The 27,926-nt window shown below is 41.8% G+C and overlaps 1 protein-coding gene and 1 long non-coding RNA gene across 2 annotated transcripts in view; one reads left to right on the top strand and one right to left on the bottom strand.

Moving 5' to 3' along the window:
* Positions 1-666: 666 nt before the first annotated feature.
* ENTPD2 (ectonucleoside triphosphate diphosphohydrolase 2) overlaps positions 667-27,926 on the bottom strand; it is a 50,671-nt gene continuing 23,411 nt past the window's right edge. Inside the window, exons 2-9 of the mRNA XM_072125459.1 lie at positions 17,080-17,197; positions 14,609-14,759; positions 9,802-9,961; positions 6,842-7,069; positions 4,543-4,812; positions 4,143-4,262; positions 3,740-3,877; positions 667-2,352 (exon numbers count right to left, since the gene is read on the bottom strand). Coding sequence (XP_071981560.1) covers positions 2,146-2,352; positions 3,740-3,877; positions 4,143-4,262; positions 4,543-4,812; positions 6,842-7,069; positions 9,802-9,961; positions 14,609-14,759; positions 17,080-17,197 — 1,392 coding nt within the window. The 3' untranslated portion in view covers positions 667-2,145. The remainder of the gene's footprint in view (positions 2,353-3,739; positions 3,878-4,142; positions 4,263-4,542; positions 4,813-6,841; positions 7,070-9,801; positions 9,962-14,608; positions 14,760-17,079; positions 17,198-27,926) is intronic.
* The window catches only part of LOC140077881 (uncharacterized), a 65,265-nt gene continuing 39,617 nt past the window's right edge, over positions 2,279-27,926 (top strand). The window contains exon 1 of the long non-coding RNA XR_011849847.1: positions 2,279-2,362. This is a non-coding gene — a long non-coding RNA (uncharacterized lncRNA). The remainder of the gene's footprint in view (positions 2,363-27,926) is intronic.

The raw sequence follows: 27,926 nt of genomic DNA, 5'->3' as shown, positions 1-27,926 counted from the left end.
AAAAAAATTCTGGCCCTTAAATGGCCACGTACGAAAATTTGCTATAAATGCCACGGTTATTAAAGCCTTTTCAGGACACAACATTAAGGGGTTAAAACAAACCCGTCACCAGGAATGTCATTTTAAGCTGGTGACAGGTTCCCATAGCCTCTGCTATGCAGATTTTAAAAATGCCTTTGTCAGCGTTCTAAATCATTTCAGTACTTTATATAAATTACATTCACATTACCTGGCTGTAGCCTGTGCCAGTCTCATCCACACTTGTACAGCTCGCTCCCCACTTCCTATAATGTGCATTGAGCAGGTAAGGAAATGGGCTGGGGGGTGGTTAAGAGGAGGAATAGTGTATGAGGAGTAGTGATGGCAAGTAAACCAATGCAATTATTCAGAATCCTGACAAAGCCATTTTTAAAAATCAGGATACCATAGGCTATTGGAAATGTTCATAGTATATAAGGTAGAAAAAAGATGCAAGTCCAACCTTTACTAATTAAATCAATGTTTTTCCCCTATAACCCGTGATATTTTTGCCAGGCCTCTCTTCAACCTACCAAAAATGACATTCCTGATGGCAGGTCGACTTTAAACAAGAAATCTGCAGAACTCTAATTTCTCCAATTTTTTTTAAGTTTAAGTTAAACTTTAAATAATTGCAAAGTAATAAGATTCAGAGTTTTATGGACTTTAATGCAAGTCATTTACAACCAGTAATCATAACACTGCTCATACCAATCTCATGAACATTATAGAGTTTTGGTAGAAAACCTGAAATAAAAGCCATAGTCTGCAACCAATCGGCTAGGATGCCCACAGCCAAGATATTAGTAAGTGTGGTGTGCAGTCTTATTAGAGGGCGACATTATGTTACAGGGTTGCTTCATTCAAAACACATCAGGAAGGCGTGTAATTCTTCATTATTACTGTAGGTGGCAGTGTTGTTCAGGAGTGATCTCGCTGCATATTTTTATAAAAACTACAATCATCTTCTGTGTATATAGAACTATATAGTGCCGTCATATTACATGTATTGTGTATACATTCAGTTGATATGTGGATAAGAGATTTCACAGTTAACTTGATAAAACCTCACCAAGTCTCATGGCATCGTATATATTCCCTGGCATACATATATACATAGAGCACCAACACGGGCTGCAGACTAGTCATCTGCATACCATCTGGCTTGAAAGCCTATGATTGTCAGAATCTGTTAACATGCCAGGCCTTATCGGCATAAATCTGGCCAACTTAAGATGAAAAACTGTAAAAGAGCAACAATAATAGGAATCTAAACAGACTAGGAAATTGGAATCCGATCAGCATTGCCCAAAAATGGGGTGAAGTACATCTATACCATGCAACCAGGACCTGAAAATATATAGGGGTGGGTTGAATAGGGATATGGAAGTGCTTACTTATTGTGAGTTACAAGCATCTAGTTAAATTTGGGTCCATGCAGCTTTATAGATCCCTCCTAAGCACCAAAACAAGAGGAAGAAAACTTTCCTATGCTGGTGCCCAGCCCTGGTTATTTATTACCATTTTAAGTGAATATTTGCCTGAAAAAAGGTGATTGAATTACAGATCACAACAATGGATTTGTAGGTGATCCCAAAATCCAAAGTAAATAGTAAATGTATAACCTTACATGTGGGTGGAAATATCAGCCTTCCCCTGGACACAGCCATACAGAAAATTGCAAACAAAAAAAAATCTGCAGATTCTTCCTTTCATGTTGCAAGTAAATATTGGAAATTATATGCAAGCATTTGATCTGTTGCCATTGGCAGCAACGTGTATTGGTTTTTATGTACATACATTACAGGGTATAATGGTTTGATACGCAAGAAATTTCACATTCAGCAGAGTAAAAAGTGAGACCTGAAAAAAAAAACCTAAAAAAAAAAACAAAACAAAAAAGCTTTGCTTCTTTAAAGTAAGAGTTTAAGGGGGATCTTCCATGTTGGTGCAGTGGGGACGTCAGAAACATTGTCATACTTCATGCCCGGCTTCAGCAGCCATATATGAAAATGTCACAAACCCCACTACAATTATAGCGGGAGTGGGGGGCTAGATTAGCCGTGCAATCCCCTCCTTTGGGCAGAGGAAGCTAGTAAGACTTGACTCATACGTTGTTGATTCATATTATATAGTTTGTTGTTGTTGTTTATTTGACCTAAAGGCACCGAAGAAAAGAATCAGAGCCACAAGAATAATGACCACAAAGAGGAAGACGAGGGTGGCCCAGGAGCTGAAGTTTGTGGCCTTCAGCAGGGAAGGTTGTTCTGCAGGGATCATGTTGGTCAGGTTCAGCATGTATCCAAGAGCCCAGCCAATAGAGGTGTCACCAGCCTAGGAAAAGGCAAGTACAAACAATCAATTGTATGAGACTTGCATATAAACAGAAGCTTTACACGAGGCAGATCTTCAAGCAGGTTTTCAAAGTCAAAATAGACCCATTAATAATATTTACCAACCTCTCCACCATTGCCATACATCTATACAAGTCACATACATATATTTTCACATACCCCATGCAGAAAGCACGCTTATAGCATCATGGCACCTAGAAACACAATCTAAGTGTCATATTAAACAGGAGAATCTCCCCTTAAATACAATGGATTGTGTATGGAAGGTTCACAGAACCGCAAAGATCCACTGTGGAAGTAAAAGAGTATATGTGTGCCCATGCGCCGCCATCTACTATTTTCTGCTATGAGCCCCATGGTTAAAGGGGTTATCCGGCTGTTAAAAATGACTAAGGGCCAGGCTGGGGTGGGCTAGTTAAACATAATAAACATGTACTTACCTCCTCCGGTGCCGCCGATGTCTTGCACCGAGGTTCCTTCGATCTGTACCCCTGTTTGTTTACAGGGGCACAGAAGCCGCGCACAGGAAGCTTCCGGCCGGCGATAGGGACGGATGGGAGGAGCCGGCCACATCTCTCAGCGTTGTATAAAAACCGGCGCACAGAGGACACGGACTGCGGTATGGGACATTGGCAGCGCCAGACGAGGAAAGTAGATGTTTATTATGTTTAACTAGCCCACCCCAGCCCGGCCCGCAGTATTTTTTAACACCCGGATAACCCCTTTAATTGACGCCACTAGAAAGTACAATTTGTCCCGCAGATAACAAGCCCTAACACATCTCTGAAAACCTAAGAATAAAAAGAAGTTATTGTTTTTGGAATGATGGGAGCAAAAAACAAACGGAAAAAAAAAAAAGCTGCGTCCTGTAAGGGTTAAGGGTGTTTTCCCCAGAGTAATGTTCAGGGATAAATGTCTGATCTTTGGGAATCTAACAAGTCCCTTTTAGGTTTCCTCTTCTGCAGGCTCCTGGCATTCATCCCCTTCAGGCCTCGGACAAAAGAGTTGAAATTCCACAGCTATTTCAACCCATTTGTCCGACAGAACCAGTTTCTGCTCTGTTTTTAGGCCTCACCTTTGCTGCAGCAGAGGACCAAAGCTCAAACTTTGCATTGAAAGAATTGAATTCTGCAACCTTCCTATACAGAACATGCGGATTCTAGATTTGCAGAACCAGAACCCACTGCAGCCATAAGCCCATTGACCAATACAGCCTCAACATCAGATATTTCCAGCTGCATCTTGCTTGGAATGTGGCCAAAGGTCATCAATCAATAGTTACATAATGACAGCATCTTACATTGTGACAGTAAACTATGTAATGATACGGGGAGTGGAGGACTGTGGCAGCCTATGAGAACACCCACCTTCTTCTGGAAAGTGATATCGGGGAAGGTTGTGTTGTCAAACTTGTACCCTTTGCTGGTCAGCAGGTAGATGAAGTTGGCAGTGGTGCAGTAACCGCTCAGATGTTTTCGCATGGATTGTTCAACTTTGCTGGAAAGCTGCAAGGAATCAACAAGAAAACAAATGTATCACTAATCTACGAATTATGTAAACCATATGTGGTAGCGGGTGATGAGCTAAATGATCTAAATCACAGGATACCGTGCCGTTAGGTCACTGTAAGCCAACCACGTGTGTGATACAGCCTCCAAAATTTGGAATGTTAGATCTAAACCCCAGAGCATTATCAGAGCAGACGATTGCTGCAGTTACAATTCATAAGACTTGTATATCAGGATATTCAGCGCCTCTACAATGACTCACATCTTCATAACTGGAGGAGCAGATGGCATCCGTCGCTGCCCGCAGATCGTCTAGTGACGCAACCGGCATCTTCATCACAGTTCTTATGAAGTCTACCGTGTAAAAGAAAGCTGCAAAACCCTGAAAGAAGACAAGAACGATTACTGCACTGAGAACCGAGTTCACAGAAAGAACTGGCGAAATTTACCATATACTGTATCACTCTACATACAGAGAATGTAGCCCGTGCGTTTCCATGACTGCAGCAGGCAACTCTGGCGCTCGCTGCTTATTCATTGCACGTGGGACGAGTATAAACCATATGGCGAGCTTCGGAGGCATATTTTTATTCTAGTAAATGCCAATTCCTTAAAATCACATTTGAAAAAAAATACAGATTTTAAGAACCTATATAACTTACTATGAATTTCCCAGATACTTTGGGTTGGAAGATTTTATCAAATGAGCAAGAGGTGTATGAGCAGTCAGAGAACTGGAAGATGCCGTCTACAATACTCCGACACTGGTCGCCATTCCCGCTGCCGCTCATCACAAAGGTGCTTGTAGGGTTATAGTTAGGAGGCTTTTCAGTCGCTGTGCACGGACTCTCATACACATCCCCAAATGTTAGGGTCTTATTGAAATTCTTGGGCCAGCATGGGTTCTGAACTTCAGCCGCGTAACCTTGTTCCTGTAAGATAGAAATGATTAAACTGGTGATGTCACACAACTATATAGTAACAAATAGACAAGCAGAAGCCCAGGTTATACCAGCATGATCCCTATCACTATATACAAGATTTATAATGTATACCGGCTGTACATGTGTCGTTATATACAGACGATGCCCAGGTTATAGCAGCTGTACGTATATCATTATATACAGGAGATCCCCAGGTTATACCGGCTGTACATATATCATTATATACAGGAGATCCCCAGGTTATACCGGCTGTACATATATCATTGTATACAGGAGATCCCCAGGTTATACCAGCTGTACATATATCATTATATACAGGAGATCCCCAGGTTATACCAGCTGTACATATATCATTATATACAGGAGATCCCCAGGTTATAGCAGCTGTACGTATATCATTATATACAGGAGATCCCCAGGTTATACCGGCTGTACATATATCATTATATGCAGGAGATCCCCAGGTTATACCAGCTGTACATATATATTATATACAGGAGATCCCCAGGTTATACCGGCTGTAAATATATCATTATATACAGGAGATCCCCAGGTTATACCGGCTGTACATATATCATTATATACAGGAGATCCCCAGGTTATACCGCCTGTACATATATCATTATATACAGGAGATCCCCAGGTTATACCCGCTGTACATATATCAGTATATACAGGAGATCCCCAGGTTATACCGGCTGTACATATATCATTATATACAGGAGACCCCCAGGTTATACCAGATGTACATATATCATTATATACAGGAGATCCCCAGGTTATACCGGCTGTACATATATCATTATACACAGGAGATCCCCAGGTTATACCAGCTGTACATATATCATTATATACAGGAGATCCCCAGGTTATACCGGCTGTACATATATCATTATATACAGGAGATCCCCAGGTTATACCGGCTGTACATATATCATTATATACAGGAGATCCCCAGGTTATACCGCCTGTACATATATCATTATATACAGGAGATCCCCAGGTTATACCGGCTGTACATATATCATTATATACAGGAGATCCCCAGGTTATACCAGCTGTACATATATCATTATATACAGGAGATCCCCAGGTTATACCGGCTGTACATATATCATTATATACAGGAGATCCCCAGGTTATACCAGCTGTACATATATCATTATATACAGGAGATCCCCAGGTTATACCAGCTGTACATATATCATTATATACAGGAGATCCCCAGGTTATACCGGCTGTACATATATCATTATATACAGGAGATCCCCAGGTTATACCGGCTGTACATATATCATTATATACAGGAGATCCCCAGGTTATAGCGGCTGTACATATATCATTATACACAGGAGATCCCCAGGTTATACCGGCTGTACATATATCATTATATAGAGGATCTGCTCTATAATTTACCACTCCGCACATCACCGTGCCATGACTGAGCTGTAGCTGCAGTTTGTACAGCAAGAGGCCCAAGTGTGTTTCCTTGATGTGGTGTATTTACAGAAATTTGCCACTAGATGGCGCCTGTATATTACGCTTATTAGACAGTGCACATCATACCTTGTGCCTATGGTCATTCTAGATTTACTAGTCCTTATACTCCCTCATAGTTGAACGTAAGCACAATTTGTTTAAATTCCCTGTTCTTACAAGTGTAAAGTTGCAGTGCATGTTATAAGTCATTTGTGTAACCTGTGCTGGGATTGTACCATGTAGATGGAACATAGGATATAGCTCTTAAAAAAAACAAAACAAAAAAAAAACACCACATTACGCTTCCTGTTCTACCATCATGTATCTTGACAGACACAAGCCTCTTACAAGGTTTCCAGGACATCTGCGTCCCCCTGTATGCAGCAATGTAGGTGGTACTATACCGTAGGTATTCCTGGGTTGGGGCCCAGTCTTTCCCACATTAGCTCTGCTTCTGCTTGTAATGTAAATGGTGACAATTAATGTGACATTTTATACAGATATCGGCTTCTATGGTGGATTGAATGTGTCTTATTACCTTAATGACTCTGGACCGGACCCTCCTGAGGACCTGGTCTCGCCCATAGCATAAGAAGCTGTGTGTGTACACCCGATAGTTCTGGCCATACAGACGCAGGTTCATTTCATTCTCCGAATTTTCAATATTTTCTGACGTTTCAAAAGTTATTTGTGTGGAGGCTCCTCCAAGATCCAAAGCTCCCAGGGTCCCTTTCCTGGGCTGGAACCAGCGCCCCACCCAGCTGTACTGTAGGACAAAGACACAAAGGATTGTGGAGTAAGATTAATCCGTGCTGGATTTATAATCATCCCCATATACATTTCAGTGTCAGTATTTACATACATTTATATCCACTATTTATATAAAGGATTGCAGGATGTAAGCAGAATACCATTAGTATGACCCCATCCCGAGGCAGATCACCCCAATAGGGTCACACAAACAGATTTATCACCCAGAAAGGAAACAGTCTGCTGCCTTAAGACTTCCTTACTTGCCAAGGGCAACATGCAGGTCCAAACCCGTCAGCCAAGTTCCTGCAGTCTTTCACATGATGTTATGGAATTAGAAATTTGAGTCGGTCAAATAAATCCTATTGTAGGAAGAAGTCTTAAGAACTTAATGAGTTTTAACATAAATATACAACTTCTGAAGAGACAGGGATGCAGTAGTTATGTAAAAGCTGAAAACAAGACGTCTCTTATACAGGTGCAGCATCTGTAATGGAGGCAGAGAAAGAAGATCACGGCCTATCCTGGGGATGTCTGATTGATGGGGGGCTTTGGAGGGGACAAGTTCGGCAGCGCTGCTGTACATTCACTTCTATGGGAGTTCCAAAAATAACCCAACACGCGTCTTGTTGCACGCTCAGACTTGCTGCACACATTTGTGCATTCACCCAACTTGTAAAGGAAATTCAGTGCATGATACAAACACAGAAGATTGGGCAAGGAAAGCAAACGTAGGTCTAGTGTTCTGCCAGATTTAACTATTGAGGCATTTATAAAAGTCAGAAAGATTCTCTTAATCCAATTCTAGTAAAGGAATGGCTTAGATAATGGAGTACCATCTGTAATGGCCCGGCCAACGCAGCCATCACATAACACTTCTATTATAGTGTATATGTCCATAGAGCCTGATCACCACCTACTGTCTATAACTGGTATTGCAGCTGCATAACACCTGCCTGTGAAGGAATGGTTGATTAATGTGAATCCTTTTGTAACAAGGTCCCTGGTTGGATGCTTGGAACGCTCCAACCCTAAGGGAAATGCATAAAACCCCTTGTAGCTGAAAAGTTCTAGAGAGATTGAGGTTAGTTCTTTCCTGAGATGAGATGCAGACATGTCTGTGATTGCTGTCCATACACATGGCCTGCAGCTCTGATCCCGAACAGATCCTGCCTAGGACCACTGCTGAAGCAGCTCCTAACCTCTCCAGCCTCCAGCTACAGAAACTATGCTGTGAGCATCCTCTGCCAGACATAATCCAACCAGCCACCTTGGACCTGGACAGATTGGACCGTTACCTTTGCTGTGTTTATGTTCTGGAATAAAGGAACCAGGAGTTGATGTTTTACATTCCTTGTCCAAGGCGCCATGCACACGAACATATAGGAGACGTATGTACAGCCACAAGCTTGCAGCCATACATACGTACCCCATAGATGGCAAAGGCCGCACGGAGCGATATGGTGCCACACACGGGGAAAAGATAGAAAAGATCTGATCTTTCCCCGTGTTACTGGCTGTGCATCGTTATGGAGAGGGGAGGGCTGACGTATGCCCTTCTGGCCGTAGCCATGTGGGCATACGTCAGTGTGCACAGGGGCTAAGAGAAATCCCTAGAAGCTGCTAAGATCACAGGCCTCTCCTCTACCATCTACCCAGGGACCCTCACATACATCTATACAGAGTACCCCAGGGAGAGCTACCATCCTTCCACCAGCAGCATCTCCCTCTTTCTTACAATTCACCTGATGGACACCTGCCCGGCGTGGACGAGGCCTGGATCAAGTGACCGTGACCCAAATGAGCACTAGGCCGTGCCCTAGCCAGGGGAATCCAGCTGCCTCCAAGCCAGAAGGTCAGGCCACAGTGGGGGATATTAATCTCAGGGCCAACAGAGATAGATTTTTCTTTTCCCAACCGCCTGGACCCCCAGCAATCATGAGAACAGGGTTGAGTATGCACTCAGGAGGGAGTCTAAGGGAGCGGCCGGACCCATGCGTGATCAGTCATCCCATTAGTCTATAAGAACTGGACCCCTCTGTGATTGGTCCAACTAGGAACTACAAGCTCCCATTAGGGGCTTTGTATTGAATGGCTCAGAAGACGAGCCGATGCTGGAAGCCCAATAACAGACAATGGAGCGCAACATGGAGAATCAGCCACTAGGCGGCGACAGCAATACCTGAAACCAGCGACTATAGATACTGACTGCAGAGGTCACATGGGACAGAGTCAGACTTGTCTCCTGCAGCTGGGATCTTTACAGCTGACATGTCTCCTATTGAAGGGGTGTTTGCATTAGAGGTCATTGTTCTGCTAGAACGTGACTAACCTGAATCATCTGAGAACATCAAACCTGATGAAGAGCTGCACAGGAGAATAGAAAGGAGCATCTCACCCGCTCTGGTCTGTTTACAGTCTGGCACCAAGCACAAGGACTCTGCCCAGACGTCTCATCTCCTTTCATGCCCTGCTAATTCCTCCACAATGTCCCATGTTCCCTCCAGCAGACTCTCACAGAGCAGAACACAATCCTATGTCTACATGCCAACAACCCTGAGGCACTGGATCATTGCTATTAGTGAGATGCCACTCCTGGCAGACAAGCCCTGAATCTTCAAAGACACTTTTATCATATTAGTCTTGTCAAATACAGCTGTGCCCACACATGGGCCCTGCACACTGTGGCCCCAGGTACTGCACCAAGGACATCTCTGGTGCCAGTCTGGACTAGGACTAGTGTCTTACCTTGATAAAGTTCTCCATGAGGTAGTTTGCTGTGACCCATCCGAAAACCCCCTCATCCTGACCCGACAGAATCCTGGCCCCTCGGAAATCAAAGGGATATGACTTCAGCGTGTTGCTCACAGCTTTGAGGACATTGTCAGACGCACTCTGATCAGTCCAGCTATAGAAAGTAAGAAACAATAAGCTCAGACATATATAGAAATGTAAAATCACTGTTCTACTTCATATCACGACCAAGAGTGCAAGGTGTTTATTGGCCTTGTGGTACTAACCATATCAAATGTAACTTATTCTACATTTAATACTAATATAGTAGTTATATTCTTGTACATAGGGGGCAGTATTATAGTAGTAATATTCTTGTACATAGGGGGCAGTATTATAGTAGTTATATTCCTGTACATAGGGGGCAGTATTATAGTAGTTATATTCTTGTACATAGGGGGCAGTATTATAGTAGTTATATTCTTGTACATAGGGGGCAGTATTATAGTAGTTATATTCTTGTACATAGGGGGCAGTATTATAGCAGTTATATTCTTGTACATAGGGGGCAGTATTATAGCAGTTATATTCTTGTACATAGGGGGCGGTATTATAGTAGTTATATTCCTGTACATAGGGGGCAGTATTATAGTAGTAATATTCTTGTACATAGGGGGCAGTATTATAGTAGTTATATTCCTGTACATAGGGGGCAGTATTATAGTAGTTATATTCCTGTACATAGGGGCAGTATTATAGTAGTTATATTCTTGTACATAGGGGGCAGTATTATAGTAGTAATATTCTTGTACATAGGGGGCAGTATTATAGTAGTTATATTCCTGTACATAGGGGGCAGTATTATAGTAGTTATATTCCTGTACATAGGGGGCAGTATTATAGTAGTTATATTCCTGTACATAGGGGACAGTATTATAGTAGTTATATTCCTGTACATAGGGAGCAGTATTATAGTAGTTATATTCTTGTACATAGGGAGCAGTATTATAGTAGTTATATTCCTGTACATAGGGAGCAGTATTATAGTAGTTATATTCCTGTACATAGGGGGCAGTATTATAGTAGTTATATTCTTGTACATAGGGGGCAGTATTATAGTAGTTATATTCTTGTACATAGGGGGCAGTATTATAGTAGTTATATTCTTGTACATAGGGGGCAGTATTATAGTAGTTATATTCTTGTACATAGGGGGGCAGTATTATAGTAGTTATATTCCTGTACATAGGGGGCAGTGTTATAGTAGTTATATTCCTGTACATAGGGGGCAGTATTATAGTAGTTATATCCCTGTACATAGGGGGCAGTATTATAGTAGTTATATCCCTGTACATAGGGGGCAGTATTATAGTAGTTATATCCCTGTACATAGGGAGCAGTATTATAGTAGTTATATCCCTGTACATAGGGGCAGTATTATAGTAGTTATATTCCTGTACATAGGGGGCAGTATTATAGTAGTTATATTCTTGTACATAGGGGGGCAGTATTATAGTAGTTATATTCTTGTACATAGGGGGGCAGTATTATAGTAGTTATATTCCTGTACATAGGGGGCAGTATTATAGTAGTTATATTCCTGTACATAGGGGGCAGTATTATAGTAGTTATATTCTTGTACATAGGGGGCAGTATTATAGTAGTTATATTCCTGTACATAGGGGGCAGTATTATAGTAGTTATATTCCTGTACATAGGGGGCAGTATTATAGTAGTTATATTCTTGTACATAGGGGGCAGTATTATAGTAGTTATATTCCTGTACATAGGGGGCAGTATTATAGTAGTTATATTCCTGTACATAGGAGACAGTATTATAGTAGTTATATCCCTGTACATAGGGGGCAGTATTATAGTAGTTATATTCCTGTACATAGGGGGCAGTATTATAGTAGTTATATTCCTGTACATAGGGGGCAGTATTATAGTAGTTATATTCTTGTACATAGGGGGCAGTATTATAGTAGTTATATTCTTGTACATAGGGGGCAGTATTATAGTAGTTATATTCTTGTACATAGGGGGGCAGTATTATAGTAGTTATATTCTTGTACATAGGGGGGCAGTATTATAGTAGTTATATTCTTGTACATAGGGGGGCAGTGTTATAGTAGTTATATTCCTGTACATAGGGGGCAGTATTATAGTAGTTATATCCCTGTACATAGGGGGCAGTATTATAGTAGTTATATCCCTGTACATAGGGGGCAGTATTATAGTAGTTATATCCCTGTACATAGGGAGCAGTATTATAGTAGTTATATCCCTGTACATAGGGGCAGTATTATAGTAGTTATATTCCTGTACATAGGGGGCAGTATTATAGTAGTTATATTCTTGTACATAGGGGGGCAGTATTATAGTAGTTATATTCTTGTACATAGGGGGGCAGTATTATAGTAGTTATATTCCTGTACATAGGGGGCAGTATTATAGTAGTTATATTCCTGTACATAGGGGGCAGTATTATAGTAGTTATATTCTTGTACATAGGGGGCAGTATTATAGTAGTTATATTCCTGTACATAGGGGGCAGTATTATAGTAGTTATATTCCTGTACATAGGGGGCAGTATTATAGTAGTTATATTCTTGTACATAGGGGGCAGTATTATAGTAGTTATATTCCTGTACATAGGGGGCAGTATTATAGTAGTTATATTCCTGTACATAGGAGACAGTATTATAGTAGTTATATCCCTGTACATAGGGGGCAGTATTATAGTAGTTATATTCTTGTACATAGGGGGCAGTATTATAGTAGTTATATTCTTGTACATAGGGGGCAGTATTATAGTAGTTATATTCCTGTACATAGGGGGAGCAGTATTATAGTAGTTATATTCTTGTATATAGGGGGGCAGTATTATAGTAGTTATATTCCTGTACATAGGGGGCAGTATTATAGTAGTTATATTCCTGTACATAGGGGGCAGTATTATAGTAGTTATATTCTTGTACATAGGGGGCAGTATTATAGTAGTTATATTCTTGTACATAGGGGGCAGTATTATAGTAGTTACATTCCTGTACACAGGGGGCGGTATTATAGTAGTTGTATTCTTGTACATAGGGGGCAGTATTATAGTAGTTATATTCTTGTACATAGGGGCAGTATTATAGTATTTATATTCTTGTACATAGGGGGCAGTATTATAGTAATATTCCTGTACATAGGGGGGGGGGGGGGAGTATAATATTGTGTAGCTGGACAACCACAAGTTATTGTTCTGAGATGAAAGCACACTGCCCTCCTCATTCTTCCTGGCAGTACAGTTTATATCAGAGGCATTTAGATCTGTACAAGTTTAAGAGCCAGGAAAGTCATGTGTTCATTTGGCAGAGATTTCTACCTCTGCAGCCGGAGACCAGGCAGAGTCAGGCACAACCCTGGGTCAAGTATGCAGATCCAACCTAAATATTATCTGAAGTGGTAGTTGTCCAACCCAACATCTCAGGCCTGGAGCTTACATGGTATGAGTACGGGTGGTCTCTGGAGCAGATGCCTCCCTGCACTGTATAGAATGTTATCAGATAAGCCCTGCATCACGTTTCCCCTCCGAAAATAAATCTCATTAAGAAATATTGTGCAAGTGGCAGCCTTGGATACTTAAAGGGGTGTTGCCCTTGAAAGAAAGTTTTCAAATTTCAACCCCCTAGTGTCGTTTACATAATAAAGATCATATTTAACCCCTTACTTTACAATTTTACTCAGTTTTACTGCTGTTTTAGCTCCTATCACAGTGATTGTCGGTGTAAAATTCCAGAGTGTGGGTGCAGACACTCCATGATTCCTCTAGTGCCATGAGATGCTGTGTGCTGACAATGTGCTTAGAGTATCAGGGTCCAGGTTTATAGCTTCTGAACATTCACTAGTATATGACATATAGAAAAAGACAGATCAGAGATGAGATGATGACATCCATGAGATGGATATAAAACTCAATGACACTCTCAGCTTTGCTAACTCACCTATAACACACAGTCAGCTCCGCTATAAAGACCTTATCAGTCTGTAGCTTGTAGATTTAGTCTCCTCACACTGCTGCTTGCCGGCAGGAAGTGCCTATGTCTGAGCTGGTCTTATCATGGAGGGAGGAGGGGCAGGAGGCAGAGAGGAGAAGCTATTCAGGAGAAAAGTCTGCCCTGCGCGACCATAATCAGAAGATTTATGGTCAGATCCTGAGGCAACCAAAATTGTATAGGAGACAGGTTGCATTATATCTGTGAAATGCTGTATTTTTGTGATACAGGCAGTCCCCGGGTTACATACAAGATAGGGTCTGTAGGTTTGTTCTTAAGTTGAATTTGTATGTAAGTCGGAACTGTATATTTTATCATTGTAACCCCAGCCAGAACTTTTTTGGTCTCTGTGACAATTGGAATTTAAAAATGTTGGGTTGTCATAAGAACCAAGATTAATAATAAAGCTTCATTACAGACGTCTGTGATAACTGTTACAGCTGATTATTGTGGCCTAAGACTAAAGTACAATAAATTACCAATATCCAGAGGTCCGTTTGTAACTAGGGGTCATATGTAAGTCGAGTGTTCTTAAGTAGGGGACCGCCTGTATTGGATAAAGTGTCATTTTGTTATCCTGAGAATATTTAAGACTCTTGTCTTTATGGGAATAAGCCTTTAAGACAAACCCCAGATTGTTGACACTTTGTAGCTGCTGTAGAACCATAAGTTGCAGGTTGTCTTATTCTGGGGTAGGACTTGTGCATGTGCAGGCAGAGCTTGTGAATAGCACGCAGCGACAGGGATTATGTTAGCAAATAGTATTTAATAGCACCTACTTGAGCAGTCTCATCCCGGCCGTGGCTCCTAGGTATAGGGGGGTGATGGCGTGTCGCTCGAGGGGAACGTCATTGACAGCCTGCTGCAGACAGCTCTCCAAGCTCTCTCCTGCCTCAGGTGGATTCTGCCAATAGCTGGATATCCCGGGACCTGAAAACAGACGACACACATCAAGTCCTTTGTCAGGAGCAATCGTCATTTTATGGGGATCACATTCTTTTACAATGAAGTCATGACAGCGGAAGGCTGATGTATAATACATCCATGAAAGATTAACATGTGGCCGGAGTTATTTCCGCAAAAAACCCTTTACAGAGTGCACTAAAGGCCAACCACCTACCCTTTACCAGATGCACTAAAGGCCAACCACCTACCCTTTACCAGATGCACTAAAGGCCAACCACCTACCCTTTACCAGATGCACTAAAGGCCTACCACCTACCCTTTACCAGATGCACTAAAGGCCTACCACCTACCCTTTACCAGATGCACTAAAGGCCAACCACCTACCCTTTACCAGATGCACTAAAGGCCTACCACCTACCCTTTACCAGATGCACTAAAGGCCAACCACCTACCCTTTACCAGATGCACTAAAGGCCAACCACCTACCCTTTACCAGATGCACTATAGGCCTACCACCTACCCTTTACCAGATGCACTAAAGGCCTACCACCTACCCCTTACCAGATGCACTAAAGGCCAACCACCTACCCTTTACCAGATGCACTAAAGGCCAACCACCTACCCTTTACCAGATGCTCTAAAGGCCTACCACCTACCCCTTACCAGATGCTCTAAAGGCCAACCACCTACCCTTTACCAGATGCACTAAAGGCCAACCACCTACCCTTTACCAGATGCACTAAAGGCCAACCACCTACCCTTTACCAGATGCACTAAAGGCCAACCACCTACCCTTTACCAGATGCTCTAAAGGCCAACCACCTACCCTTTACCAGATGCTCTAAAGGCCAACCACCTACCCTTTACCAGATGCTCTAAAGGCCTACCACCTACCCCTTACCAGATGCTCTAAAGGCCAACCACCTACCCTTTACCAGATGCACTAAAGGCCAACCACCTACCCTTTACCAGATGCTCTAAAGGCCTACCACCTACCCTTTACCAGATGCTCTAAAGGCCTACCACCTACCCTTTACCAGATGCTCTAAAGGCCTACCACCTACCCTTTACCAGATGCACTAAAGGCCAACCACCTACCCTTTACCAGATGCACTAAAGGCCAACCACCTACCCTTTACCAGATGCACTAAAGGCCAACCACCTACCCTTTACCAGATGCACTAAAGGCCAACCACCTACCCTTTACCAGATGCTCTAAAGGCCTACCACCTACCCTTTACCAGATGCTCTAAAGGCCTACCACCTACCCTTTACCAGATGCACTAAAGGCCAACCACCTACCCTTTACCAGATGCACTAAAGGCCAACCACCTACCCTTTACCAGATGCACTAAAGGCCAACCACCTACCCTTTACCAGATGCACTAAAGGCCAACCACCTACCCTTTACCAGATGCACTAAAGGCCTACCACCTACCCTTTACCAGATGCACTAAAGGCCAACCACCTACCCCTTACCAGATGCTCAGAGTGATTTCCATCTATATATACTATATATATATAAGTGTATGGGTGACTATAAAAAGCTTTCTGTAGCCTAGAAAAAGCTGACCAATGGGTGTAATTACATGTCCCCAGGTCTGGAGCATAAACGGCTGGCCTGACAGGGGGAAGGCAGCGCTGCACAGACTGTATACTAGCCAGAATAATATCAATGCACAGAGGGAGCGGGTCGGCCAAATGTCAGGACTGCCCAAGGACCTCCACCCCAGAAAGCTCAGATACGGATCACATGGATATTAGAGAATGATGTCATTTATATGGAATATTCAGGGCAAAGTGTTTCATTGCTGAATCAGTCTCTTCATCAGGCCAATAAAAAAACACACATACCCCCAAAAATACAAAATGTACTAAGATTATGGGAGACTAGTAAGACATGCAGAGAAGGGCCTGTGGGCTACAACCGTATCCAAGTCACATGGCAGCTTGGTGTAGTGATAGGAATTTTGTATACGCACTGGATAAATAACTAGTTCATGAAAGCGAGACATAGGTACAATGATAAAAACTGAAGCCAGTTCATGGAGCATGCACATAATAATGACATTGTTCTCCAATATCCATGTGATCCGTGTCCGACTTTTCTCCTGCGCCGCTCCCCTGCCTTTAGGCCCGCACACTCCCACTAAGATCCCGTCTGGCATCCATTGCCCGCCAGCTCAGGGACAAGACCCACATCTAACCTCAATGCAAAGTGCCCACCACTGCCAGGGGTGCAGGATTTCTTGTAACAGCCTCATACTGGACAATAAGCCGCATTGTCTACTTCTTATTTGCATACGGAGATGGGGAGAGTTGAGTTGAAAGCACTTTTACTCACCATGTACATCGCACATGCTGTGCTGACTCACAATACCAGTCTCATTTTCTTTATCTGCCGGCCATTTGTAAATAAAAAGCGCAGTGTGGGAGGAGCCTGCGTCCAATACTATACCGTACTGTGAGAGAAAAAAGGTAATTATTAATAAATTATGTGCATAAAGTACAGTATTACGGCAGCTATAATCTCAGACAGGAGGTAGGTTATTCCTGTACATAGGGGGCAGTATTATAATAGTTATATTCCTGTACATAGGGGGCAGTATTATAGTAGTTATATTCCTGTACATAGGGGGCAGTATTATAGTAGTTATATTCTTGTACATAGGGGGCAGTATTATAGTAGTTATATTCTTGTACATAGGGGGCAGTATTATAGTAGTTATATTCTTGTACATAGGGGGCAGTATTATAGTAGTTATATTCTTGTACATAGGGGGCAGTATTATAGTAGTTATATTCCTGTACAAAGGGGGCAGTATTATAGTAGTTATATTCCTGTACATAGGGGGCAGTATTATAGTAGTTATATTCCTGTACATAGGGGGCAGTATTATAGTAGTTATATTCCTGTACATAGGGGGCAGTATTATAGTAGTTATATTCCTGTACATAGGGGCAGTATTATAGCAGTTATATTCTTGTACATAGGGGGCAGTATTATAGTAGTTATATTCCTGTACATAGGGGGCAGTATTATAGTAGTTATATTCTTGTACATAGGGGGCAGTATTATAGTAGTTATATTCCTGTACATAGGGGGCAGTATTATAGGAGTTATATTCCTGTACATAGGGGGCAGTATTATAGTAGTTATATTCTTGTACATAGGAGGCAGTATTATAGTAGTTATATCCCTGTACATAGAGGGCAGTATTATAGTAGTTATATTCTTGTACATAGGGGGCAGTATTATAGTAGTTATATTCCTGTACATAGGGGGCAGTATTATAGTAGTTATATTCCTGTACATAGGGGACAGTATTATAGTAGTTATATTCTTGTACATAGGGGGCAGTATTATAGTAGTTATATTCCTGTACATAGGGGGCAGTATTATAGTAGTTATATTCCTGTACATAGGGGGCAGTATTATAGTAGTTATATTCCTGTACATAGGGGGCAGTATTATAGTAGTTATATTCTTGTACATAGGGGGCAGTATTATAGTAGTTATATTCTTGTACATAGGGGGCAGTATTATAGTAGTTATATTCTTGTACATAGGGGGCAGTGTTATAGTAGTTATATTCTTGTACATAGGGGGCAGTATTATAGTAGTTATATTCCTGTACATAGGGGGCAGTATTATAGTAGTTATATTCTTGTACATAGGGGACAGTATTATAGTAGTTATATTCTTGTACATAGGGGACAGTATTATAGTAGTTATATTCCTGTACATAGGGGGCAGTATTATAGTAGTTATATTCTTGTACATAGGGGGCAGTATTATAGTAGTTATATTCTTGTACATAGGGGGCAGTATTATAGTAGTTATATTCTTGTACATAGGGGGCAGTATTATAGTAGTTATATTCTTGTACATAGGGGGCAGTGTTATAGTAGTTATATTCTTGTACATAGGGGGCAGTATTATAGTAGTTATATTCTTGTACATAGGGGCAGTATTATAGTAGTTATATTCCTGTACATAGGGGGCAGTATTATAGTAGTTATATTCTTGTACATAGGGGGCAGTGTTATAGTAGTTATATTCTTGTACATAGGGGACAGTATTATAGTAGTTATATTCCTGTACATAGGGGGCAGTATTATAGTAGTTATATTCTTGTACATAGGGGGCAGTATTATAGTAGTTATATTCTTGTACATAGGGGGCAGTATTATAGTAGTTATATTCCTGTACATAGCAGGCAGTATTATAGTAGTTATATTCCTGTACATAGGGGGCAGTGTTATAGTAGTTATATTCTTGTACATAGGGGGCAGTATTATAGTAGTTATATTCTTGTACATAGGGGCAGTATTATAGTAGTTATATTCTTGTACATAGGGGACAGTATTATAGTAGTTATATTCCTGTACATAGGGGGCAGTATTATAGTAGTTATATTCTTGTACATAGGGGGCAGTATTATAGTAGTTATATTCTTGTACATAGGGGGCAGTATTATAGTAGTTATATTCCTGTACATAGCAGGCAGTATTATAGTAGTTATATTCCTGTACATAGGGGGCAGTATTATAGTAGTTATATTCCTGTACATAGGGGGCAGTATTATAGTAGTTATATTCTTGTACATAGGGGGCAGTATTATAGTAGTTATATTCTTGTACATAGGGGGCAGTATTATAGTAGTTATATTCTTGTACATAGGGGGCAGTATTATAGTAGTTATATTCCTGTACATAGGGGGCAGTATTATAGTAGTTATATTCTTGTACATAGGGGGCAGTGTTATAGTAGTTATATTCTTGTACATAGGGGCAGTATTATAGTAGTTATATTCTTGTACATAGGGGGGCAGTATTATAGTAGTTATATTCTTGTACATAGGGGGCAGTATTATAGTAGTTATATTCTTGTACATAGGGGACAGTATTATAGTAGTTATATTCCTGTACATAGGGGGCAGTATTATAGTAGTTATATTCTTGTACATAGGGGGCAGTATTATAGTAGTTATATTCTTGTACATAGGGGACAGTATTATAGTAGTTATATTCTTGTACATAGGGGGCAGTATTATAGTAGTTATATTCTTGTACATAGGGGGCAGTATTATAGTAGTTATATTCTTGTACATAGGGGGTAGTATTATAGTAGTTATATCCTTGTACATAGGGGGCAGTATTATAGTAGTTATATTCTTGTACATAGGGGGCAGTATTATAGTAGTTATATTCCTGTACATAGGGGGCAGTATTATAGTAGTTATATTCTTGTACATAGGGGGCAGTGTTATAGTAGTTATTTCCTGATCGTCTCAGGGGCAGCACACACAAATGGGTTTTAGTCCTCTAGAACCAATCAGATAGAGACAGGTTACCAAGCAGTACACATGTATTCAATTAACTAGTTAAGGAGCCCTATAAGAGGGAGGAGGAACTAGGAGACAGTGTATTTTTTCTTTCTCTAGGTCAAAGATACAGACAGGACCTATGCTGCTGCTGTTCTTGTGTCCGCGCTGCACACAGTGGGGTGTCCCATGTTGCTCAGACGCGATGGTGTACTGAGACGGCCACTGTTTCAGCAGCCTAAACATGGGCAGTGTTGAGCCTCGGTACACGCCTGCCCTCACAGGGTTTCGATACCCGCAAGGCTGTAATGGCCTCCAGAGGAGATGAAGGCCGCCTACGTCACACTACTGCAAGCCCCGCCTACCTCCATGGCGGGAGCCGGACCGGAAGTGCCTCAGCCCGAGGAGTCCGGATGTGACACTTCAGGTGAGGGCAGGCCGGGCCTGTGTGATGCCATGATTACAGCACCGGATGTGGTGTTCCCTTTCTGGCGCCAGGGAGTTTTGGCTGAGGACCGGAGGTGACGCAATCGGTGTCTGGAGTTTGAAGTTCCGGCGCCACAATATGCAGATTGCTCTCTGCCAGCAACGCGGCCCTCTGCTTACTGAGGTAAGAAATGGCTCCTGTTATGCTCATGCTCCCTGGTGTGTATTCACTCTGCGCTGATTACTGCTGTCCAGGCCCTGCACTCCCTGCTACACAGTGCTGCAGCTCCTATATGGGTTTGTATACCTCTGCAGGATATATATAGGAGGGCTGTGTCCTAATGCAATGTTATAGGCACTCACTGCTTTATAGTGCTGCAGCGCGTGTATCAAATGTATAAGGTTATATGTACAACTCGCTGTTACATCATGCCTCAGGCTACTATATTACTCATATAGAATGCTATGCTAGCTGCTATATTATACATATAGGATGCTATGTTATACACTCGCTGGTTACCCCTAGCTACTATATTATACATATAGGATGCTATGTTATGCACGCGCTGGTTACACCTAGCTGCTATATTATACATATAGGATGCTATGTTATGCACGCGCTGGTTACCCCTAGCTGCTATATTATACATATAGGATGCTATGTTATGCACTCGCTGGTTACCCCTAGCTACTATATTACATGTACAGGATGTTATGTAATGTTACACTCCACAGCCATTCTAACCTATATGTACTTTCTCTCGTCAGATCACTGCTGCTAAGCAGCTCCAGGCCTGGCAGGTGCCGGAATGGGAGACTGGCTGGGAATCCCAGCTTCCTTTGATAAGGCCTCAGCTCCTGTATTGGATTTATATGATGCATAAAAATCTATGATGTAATGCACTTCTGTTACATAGGGTCTCATCCCCCATATTACATGTATAGCATGGTGTTATTATTATGCACTCCCTGTGTCGTAGTGCATCAGCTGCTATTAGATGTGTAAGATATATGATATATGCACATAGTGCCGCAGCCCCTATGTTGGATGTTATTATACACTATGGATTAGTGCATCTGCTGTTATTAGAGGTATAAATGCTATATATAGGCACTTCTGTCTCACAGTACCTCCGCTCCTGGGTCGGATGTATAGCAGGGTGCTGTTATCATGCACCTCCGGTCACACAGTTTCCTGTGTGGATACGTAATGGCGATATTATGTGCACTCTCTGCTTGCATTAGTGCTAGAAATGCCTGGTCAGAACGGGTGATTAACCCTTGTTTTGTTCTGTTTTATAGCAGATGTCGCCTCACAGGAGCTCAGCAAGAAACCTTCTCTAAGCTAAGCATAGTCTCTGCACCTCCTGATAATGCAAACTAACAGCTTATTTCACCTGATTCCCACATCTAACAGAGGACATTTATAGTGGCTCTATATCATGGTGCAAAGGGCAGCGGCCTCTGAAGTCACCATAGAGCTCTGAAGAGGGGTCTTGTTCTGGGGAATCTGATAATGATGAATATTATGTTACACAAGGATAAAGTTCAGTCTTTATGAGGACGTTAAAAAATCCTAGTAGGGACACCCCATCCTAGAGGAGTGGATTATAAATATAACCTGAGCCTACATTCAAAGATGTACATTGAAAAGTCAAATCTCTTATAATTAAGGATCCTCCTGTTACTAAGGCACCTCACAAAGCGATGTTCCCGCTGAAGAATCGGCGTTCCCTAGTCCATAAAAGCAGTCTCTGTACTGAAGAAGTCATCTACTTCCTCTGCTGCTGTGTAAAGTCTCCCTGCCCTCTGCCCCAAGTGGCTCGGGCTGAGCGAATTGTTCTGGTGTATTAGATGAATACTGAAAAGATTGCATCTCATCAAGTCTCATACAGATGATCTTTGATACTCACCTGGATACGGCGAGGCTCTCCTGTAAGTCATTTACCCTCGCCAGTACGGCTAGAAGAGCCTTAGGAGTCAGGTAATAGGATGGAAATGGTGTTTTTAAGAACAACTTCTGAAGCCTGTTCCAGCCAGAATCCATGTCCATGATCCTGGAAAGCTGAAGTGAAGGTCAGGGAGTGAAGCTCCACAGTCCATAGCGGAGTCTTTAGGAGGCAGCAGAAGTCTCTGGCTAAGTAAGAAGACGCTTTCTCTTCCAGGAGAAGATTACCTATTACCAGTCCTACTGTCATGTGACGCCGAGCTCCACATACATGAGGTGGGGAGGAAGACCTCAGAAGTATTACTCTCAGTAGTCAAGAACTACCATCAGACAACTGGGGACATCAGTCATCACAGGAGGCTGCACCTCAGTGTCCAGAGAACTCTACCAGCTGACGTCATATTTTTTGTATAGACCCTCATTTTTTTCTCTCAGCATTCAAAAAAAATAAATAAAGAGGGGTCAAATTCAGGATTAAAGCGATCCAGTCTGCAGGGGCTCTTCTAATTAAAGAGGACTATCTAGTCACACTGTAGCCTCAATGTTCCCTGTCTACTCACAGGGGATAGTTGTGTAGTGATTCAAACCAGATCCAAAAGATTGCATCTCCAGTTTTTTCTTTATTGGCAGTGGTTTTTCATGGCAGCCCTGAGGATCAGGGTATCACAATGGTGGAGTATCCAGACAGCCGGCTGATAAGAGCTTCCTCAGAACCTCTACTCCAATCCCATGTTTTAGAAGTTTCTCCAATTGTGTCAGATTCTGAGATTCGTGTTTAATGCAAAGAAATCTTACTTTGTGTCCCGTCAGTCACCGAGGTTTGAGCTTCTTAAATAAACACCTCAATTGGTGAATGTAACCCCAGAATAAGTGGGGGCCATCCAGAGATTGATCTTCAGACAAAGTGGAACAAGGGACATGACATTCCTCTCAAGCCTATAAAGGGCTCTTCAAACACCAGAAAAGTCGGTAGGAATCTCAAACTCAATCATCCAAAATACTCTGGTCTCCTATCTCCGATAGGGACTTGCATCAGATGCCTCCTCTGAGGGTTGGGGTGCCCATGTTAGTCATCTATGGACTAAGAAGAAGTGGAGCAAACAAGATGATGAATCTCAAAATCCTAAAAGAACTTTAGGGCAGTAAAGCCCTTTTCTCCACTTTCAGTACCTTCTCCACTGTCATCACCCAGTCCAGTTAGACAACGGACTGACCATATTCTCTGAGCAAGCGGTAGGCTTGAAAAGCTATCACTTAGCCCGCTATTGTAAGGATGATGGCACAGACAGAAGATCTTCTGCACAGTACATCTGCAGGTCACATTGAAAGATTATAGAACACCACTGCGGATATTCTGGGCTGTGAGCCATGCCACCCGAAAGAATGGAGTCTCAACTCATCAGTTACAATGGTGTAATGGTCAAATGAGATTTTTCCCTATCCAGATGCCATAGCGTCATGCGGAAATTCAAAACTACCAAAAATGTAAGTCATTTCAGCCATACATTGGCAATTGACGGACTTCCTTTTTAAGTGGAACCAGGCTCTGGTGTACATGTTGCTTTCCTACTCCCTTGGTCCAAATGTTCTGAACAGTTTCAGATGAGGTAAGGACAAAGACTATGTCTTCCCGCCTCGTTGGCTCCACAGGGCCTGCCACGGTCGCTGTCAAAAGGGAGGTACTGTAAGTTGCCAGCAACAGGGGACCTGCTCTCCAAAAAGAGCGTACACCATACTCATCCACACACTCGGCAGCTAATTGCCTGGAGGCTGACGCAGTGATCATGTCACAACTGCGATCATATCCGGAGGTCATAATTACCCTACAGACTGCCCATAGACCTACCAGGTTGAAAGACTAACGGAGTATGAAAGAGGCTCAAATCTTCATCAACTTTGATCCAGATATCTTAAAAAAAAAAAAAAAAAAAAATCTCGACTAAATCTCAATCAAATTCTCAACAATGGCATCTACTGCATATCTTCTTCAAATTAATAATAATAATTCTTCAAAACCTTAAGTTCTGCTGTCCTTCCTGTAAGGCGCTATCGGTTGTCTTCTCAGCCCTATATAGGGTCCTATCAGAACTGTTACATAAAGGTCCCTCACCTTTAAAGTATTCTTCAGACCGCCATCACCGCAGCCAGGCGGGTTATTGAACTACAGGATCCATTAATCTAAGATCCATACTTCAAAAATTGAGATGACTTCCTCATCTGGGTATCAATGCCAGATTTTTTTCCAAAAAAAAAAAAAAAAAAAAATATTATGCTTCCTTTTATCTACAAACCTCTTGTTAGGATGAATGAAGTCTCCACACTCAAGATTTAAGAATAGCAGTTCTTGATGTCATCCCTTAAAAAATGATCTTCCGTTATTTTTTTGTGCCTCCTATTCCAGTGCTCCCAATAACTGGGCAAAGGGCAAGTTGTCACTATAACCAGGTGGTCTAAGGCCACCATAGAAGAACACTACAGTATACATGCTATCAAGATCCTTCTCAGTGATAAGGATTCCTTCTATACAGCCTACAGCTACCTCTTCAACAGAGTTATGTCATGGACAAAGTGGACAAGGCCACAACATGGTCGTCATCTTTAACCTTTGTCAAATATTATTAGGCTAGACTATCTCTTAAGCAGAAGGCACTCTGTGGCAGTGCAGTGCTTAAGTTACAAACATGTGGCCCACCCATAGAATTTTTCGGTACTGCTTTACAAATCCCATTTGTGTGTGCTGCCCCTGAGACGATCAGGAAAACAAAAATTTACTTACCCCGAAATTTTCTTTTCCTGGAGTCCAGGGGCAGCACATGCTTCCCTCCCTTATTTATATTGCTTTATAATAATACACTGTCTCCTAGTTCCTCCTCCCTCTTATAGGGCTCCTTAACTAGTTAATTGAATACATGTGTACTGCTTGGTAACCTGTCTCTATCTGATTGGTTCTAGAGGACTAAAACCCATTTGTGTGTGCTGCCCCTGGACTCCAGGAAAAGAAAATTTCGGGGTAAGTAAATTTTTGTTATTCTTGTACATAGGGGGCAGTGTTATAGTAGTTATATTCCTGTACATAGGGGGCAGTGTTATAGTAGTTATATTCTTGTACATAGGGGGCAGTATTATAGTAGTTATATTCTTGTACATAGGGGGCAGTATTATAGTAGTTATATTCTTGTACATAGGGGGCAGTATTATAGTAGTTATATTCTTGTACATAGGGGGCAGTGTTATAGTAGTTATATTCCTGTACATAGGGGGCAGTGTTATAGTAGTTATATTCCTGTACATAGGGGGCAGTATTATAGTAGTTATATTCCTGTACATAGGGGGCAGTATTATAGTAGTTATATTCCTGTACATAGGGGGCAGTGTTATAGTAGTTATATTCTTGTACATAGGGAGCAGTATTATAGTAGTTATATTCTTGTACATAAGGGGCAGTATTATAGTAGTTATATTCCTGTACATAGGGGGCAGTATTATAGCAGTTATATTCCTGTACATAGGGGGCAGTATTATAGCAGTTATATTCCTGTACATAGGGGGCAGTATTATAGCAGTTATATTCCTGTACATAGGGGGCAGTATTATAGTAGTTATATTCTTGTACATAGGGGGCAGTGTTATAGTAGTTATATTCCTGTACATAGGGGGCAGTATTATAGTAGTTATATTCTTGTACATAGGGGGCAGTATTATAGTAGTTATATTCCTGTACATAGGGGGCAGTATTATAGTAGTTATATTCCTGTACATAGGGGGCAGTATTATAGCAGTTATATTCCTGTACATAGGGGGCAGTATTATAGCAGTTATATTCTTGTACATAGGAGGCAGTATTATAGGAGTTATATCCCTGTACATAGGGGGCAGTATTATAGTAGTTATATTCTTGTACATAGGGGGCAGTATTATAGTAGTTATATTCTTGTACATAGGGGGCAGTATTATAGTAGTTATATTCCTGTACATAGGGGGCAGTATTATAGTAGTTATATTCTTGTACATAGGGGACAGTATTATAGTAGTTATATTCTTGTACATAGGGGGCAGTATTATAGTAGTTATATTCCTGTACATAGGGGGCAGTATTATAGTAGTTATATTCTTGTACATAGGGGGCAGTATTATAGTAGTTATATTCGTGTACATAGGGGGCAGTATTATAGTAGATTATACCAAGTCTGCCTGCGGTTAAAGTACCGGTTTTACAGTCTAGGAACGAGGAAGATTAAAGAAAACAAGAACAACTGGTTTATATTACAGTAAGTTTTTTTTTTTTTTATCAATGACAGATATTGAAAAATAATAAAAAACTACAGGAGGTCTTCTCTACTTTTCAAAACAGTGTAATTCTGCATAATACCACCAGGCTCCGCCCTGCAAGACTACACAGACATATATATATTATATAGATATACAACCCCCCCCCCCCCCCCCCCCCCCCCCCCCCCCCCCACTGTAAACAGCACTTGCCAGTCATTAGTCTAGGGATAATGCCCCAATACCCCGGCGAGAGCCATAATTATCTTTCTGGCCATCACTCTGCCTTCCCAATAAAAAGACTGAAATTGTTTCCCAAACAGAACATCGCCAAGAACTTTCCGTATCTTTATTGCAACTTACGGAAAAAGAAAATTCCGTCCAGTTCTTCCTTATTATTGTTGTTTTGAGTCATCCCAAAAAAAATGTATTCCACCCGATTCGCTCATGCAAACAGCTGCGGGTCAGTTATCTTTATTTCAATACTTCCAGCCAAGATTGGACGGCATCCTGGCTCCGCTGACCTTGTGCTCGCCCACATCCCCATGGCGATTGGACCAAGATCCAAAAATGTAGTATATTGTGAGAATAAATGCGACCCTGCAGAGCAGGAATGTCCTGAGCCCCAGATCCTTAAAAGACCTTCTTGTTTGGAATATGGCAAAAAAAAAATACTAATGTTTAAAAAATATATTCTGGAATGTACCAAGAGCAACGATTTTTATCAATCAACCACAGTGCAGCTTATTATAAACCGCCAAAAATACACTGCACAGAATGGGCTCTGTCACTGCAGCTGAGGGCGATGGGATCATTGCAGGATTATTCTACACATTCTGTCCCCTGCTCAGTTCAGATCCAGAGACTCGAGACCTTAGCTCAACCCCGTTCACGTAAATAGTATATAGCAGGGCATGTAACAATTGGAAGCGACATCATAGGCCCGGGAAGTGGAAGCAGCACCCACTGGATGAATAATGTAATGATGCAATAAGTACCCAGCAGCAGCATAGTGAGTGCAGCTCTGGAGTATAATACAGGATGTAACTCAGGATCAGTACAGGATAAGTAATGTCATGTATGTACACAGTGACTGCACCAGCAGCAGAATAGTGAGTGCAGCTCTGGGGTATAATACAGGATGTAACTCAGGATCAGTACAGGATAAGTAATGTCATGTATGTACACAGTGACTGCACCAGCAGCAGAATAGTGAGTGCAGCT

The sequence above is a fragment of the Engystomops pustulosus genome, chromosome 9 (genome assembly GCF_040894005.1).
Source record: "Engystomops pustulosus chromosome 9, aEngPut4.maternal, whole genome shotgun sequence".
NCBI lineage: Eukaryota > Metazoa > Chordata > Amphibia > Anura > Leptodactylidae > Engystomops > Engystomops pustulosus.
Note: the sequence above shows the minus strand (reverse complement) of the source record. Positions and strands in the feature narration are given on the sequence as shown.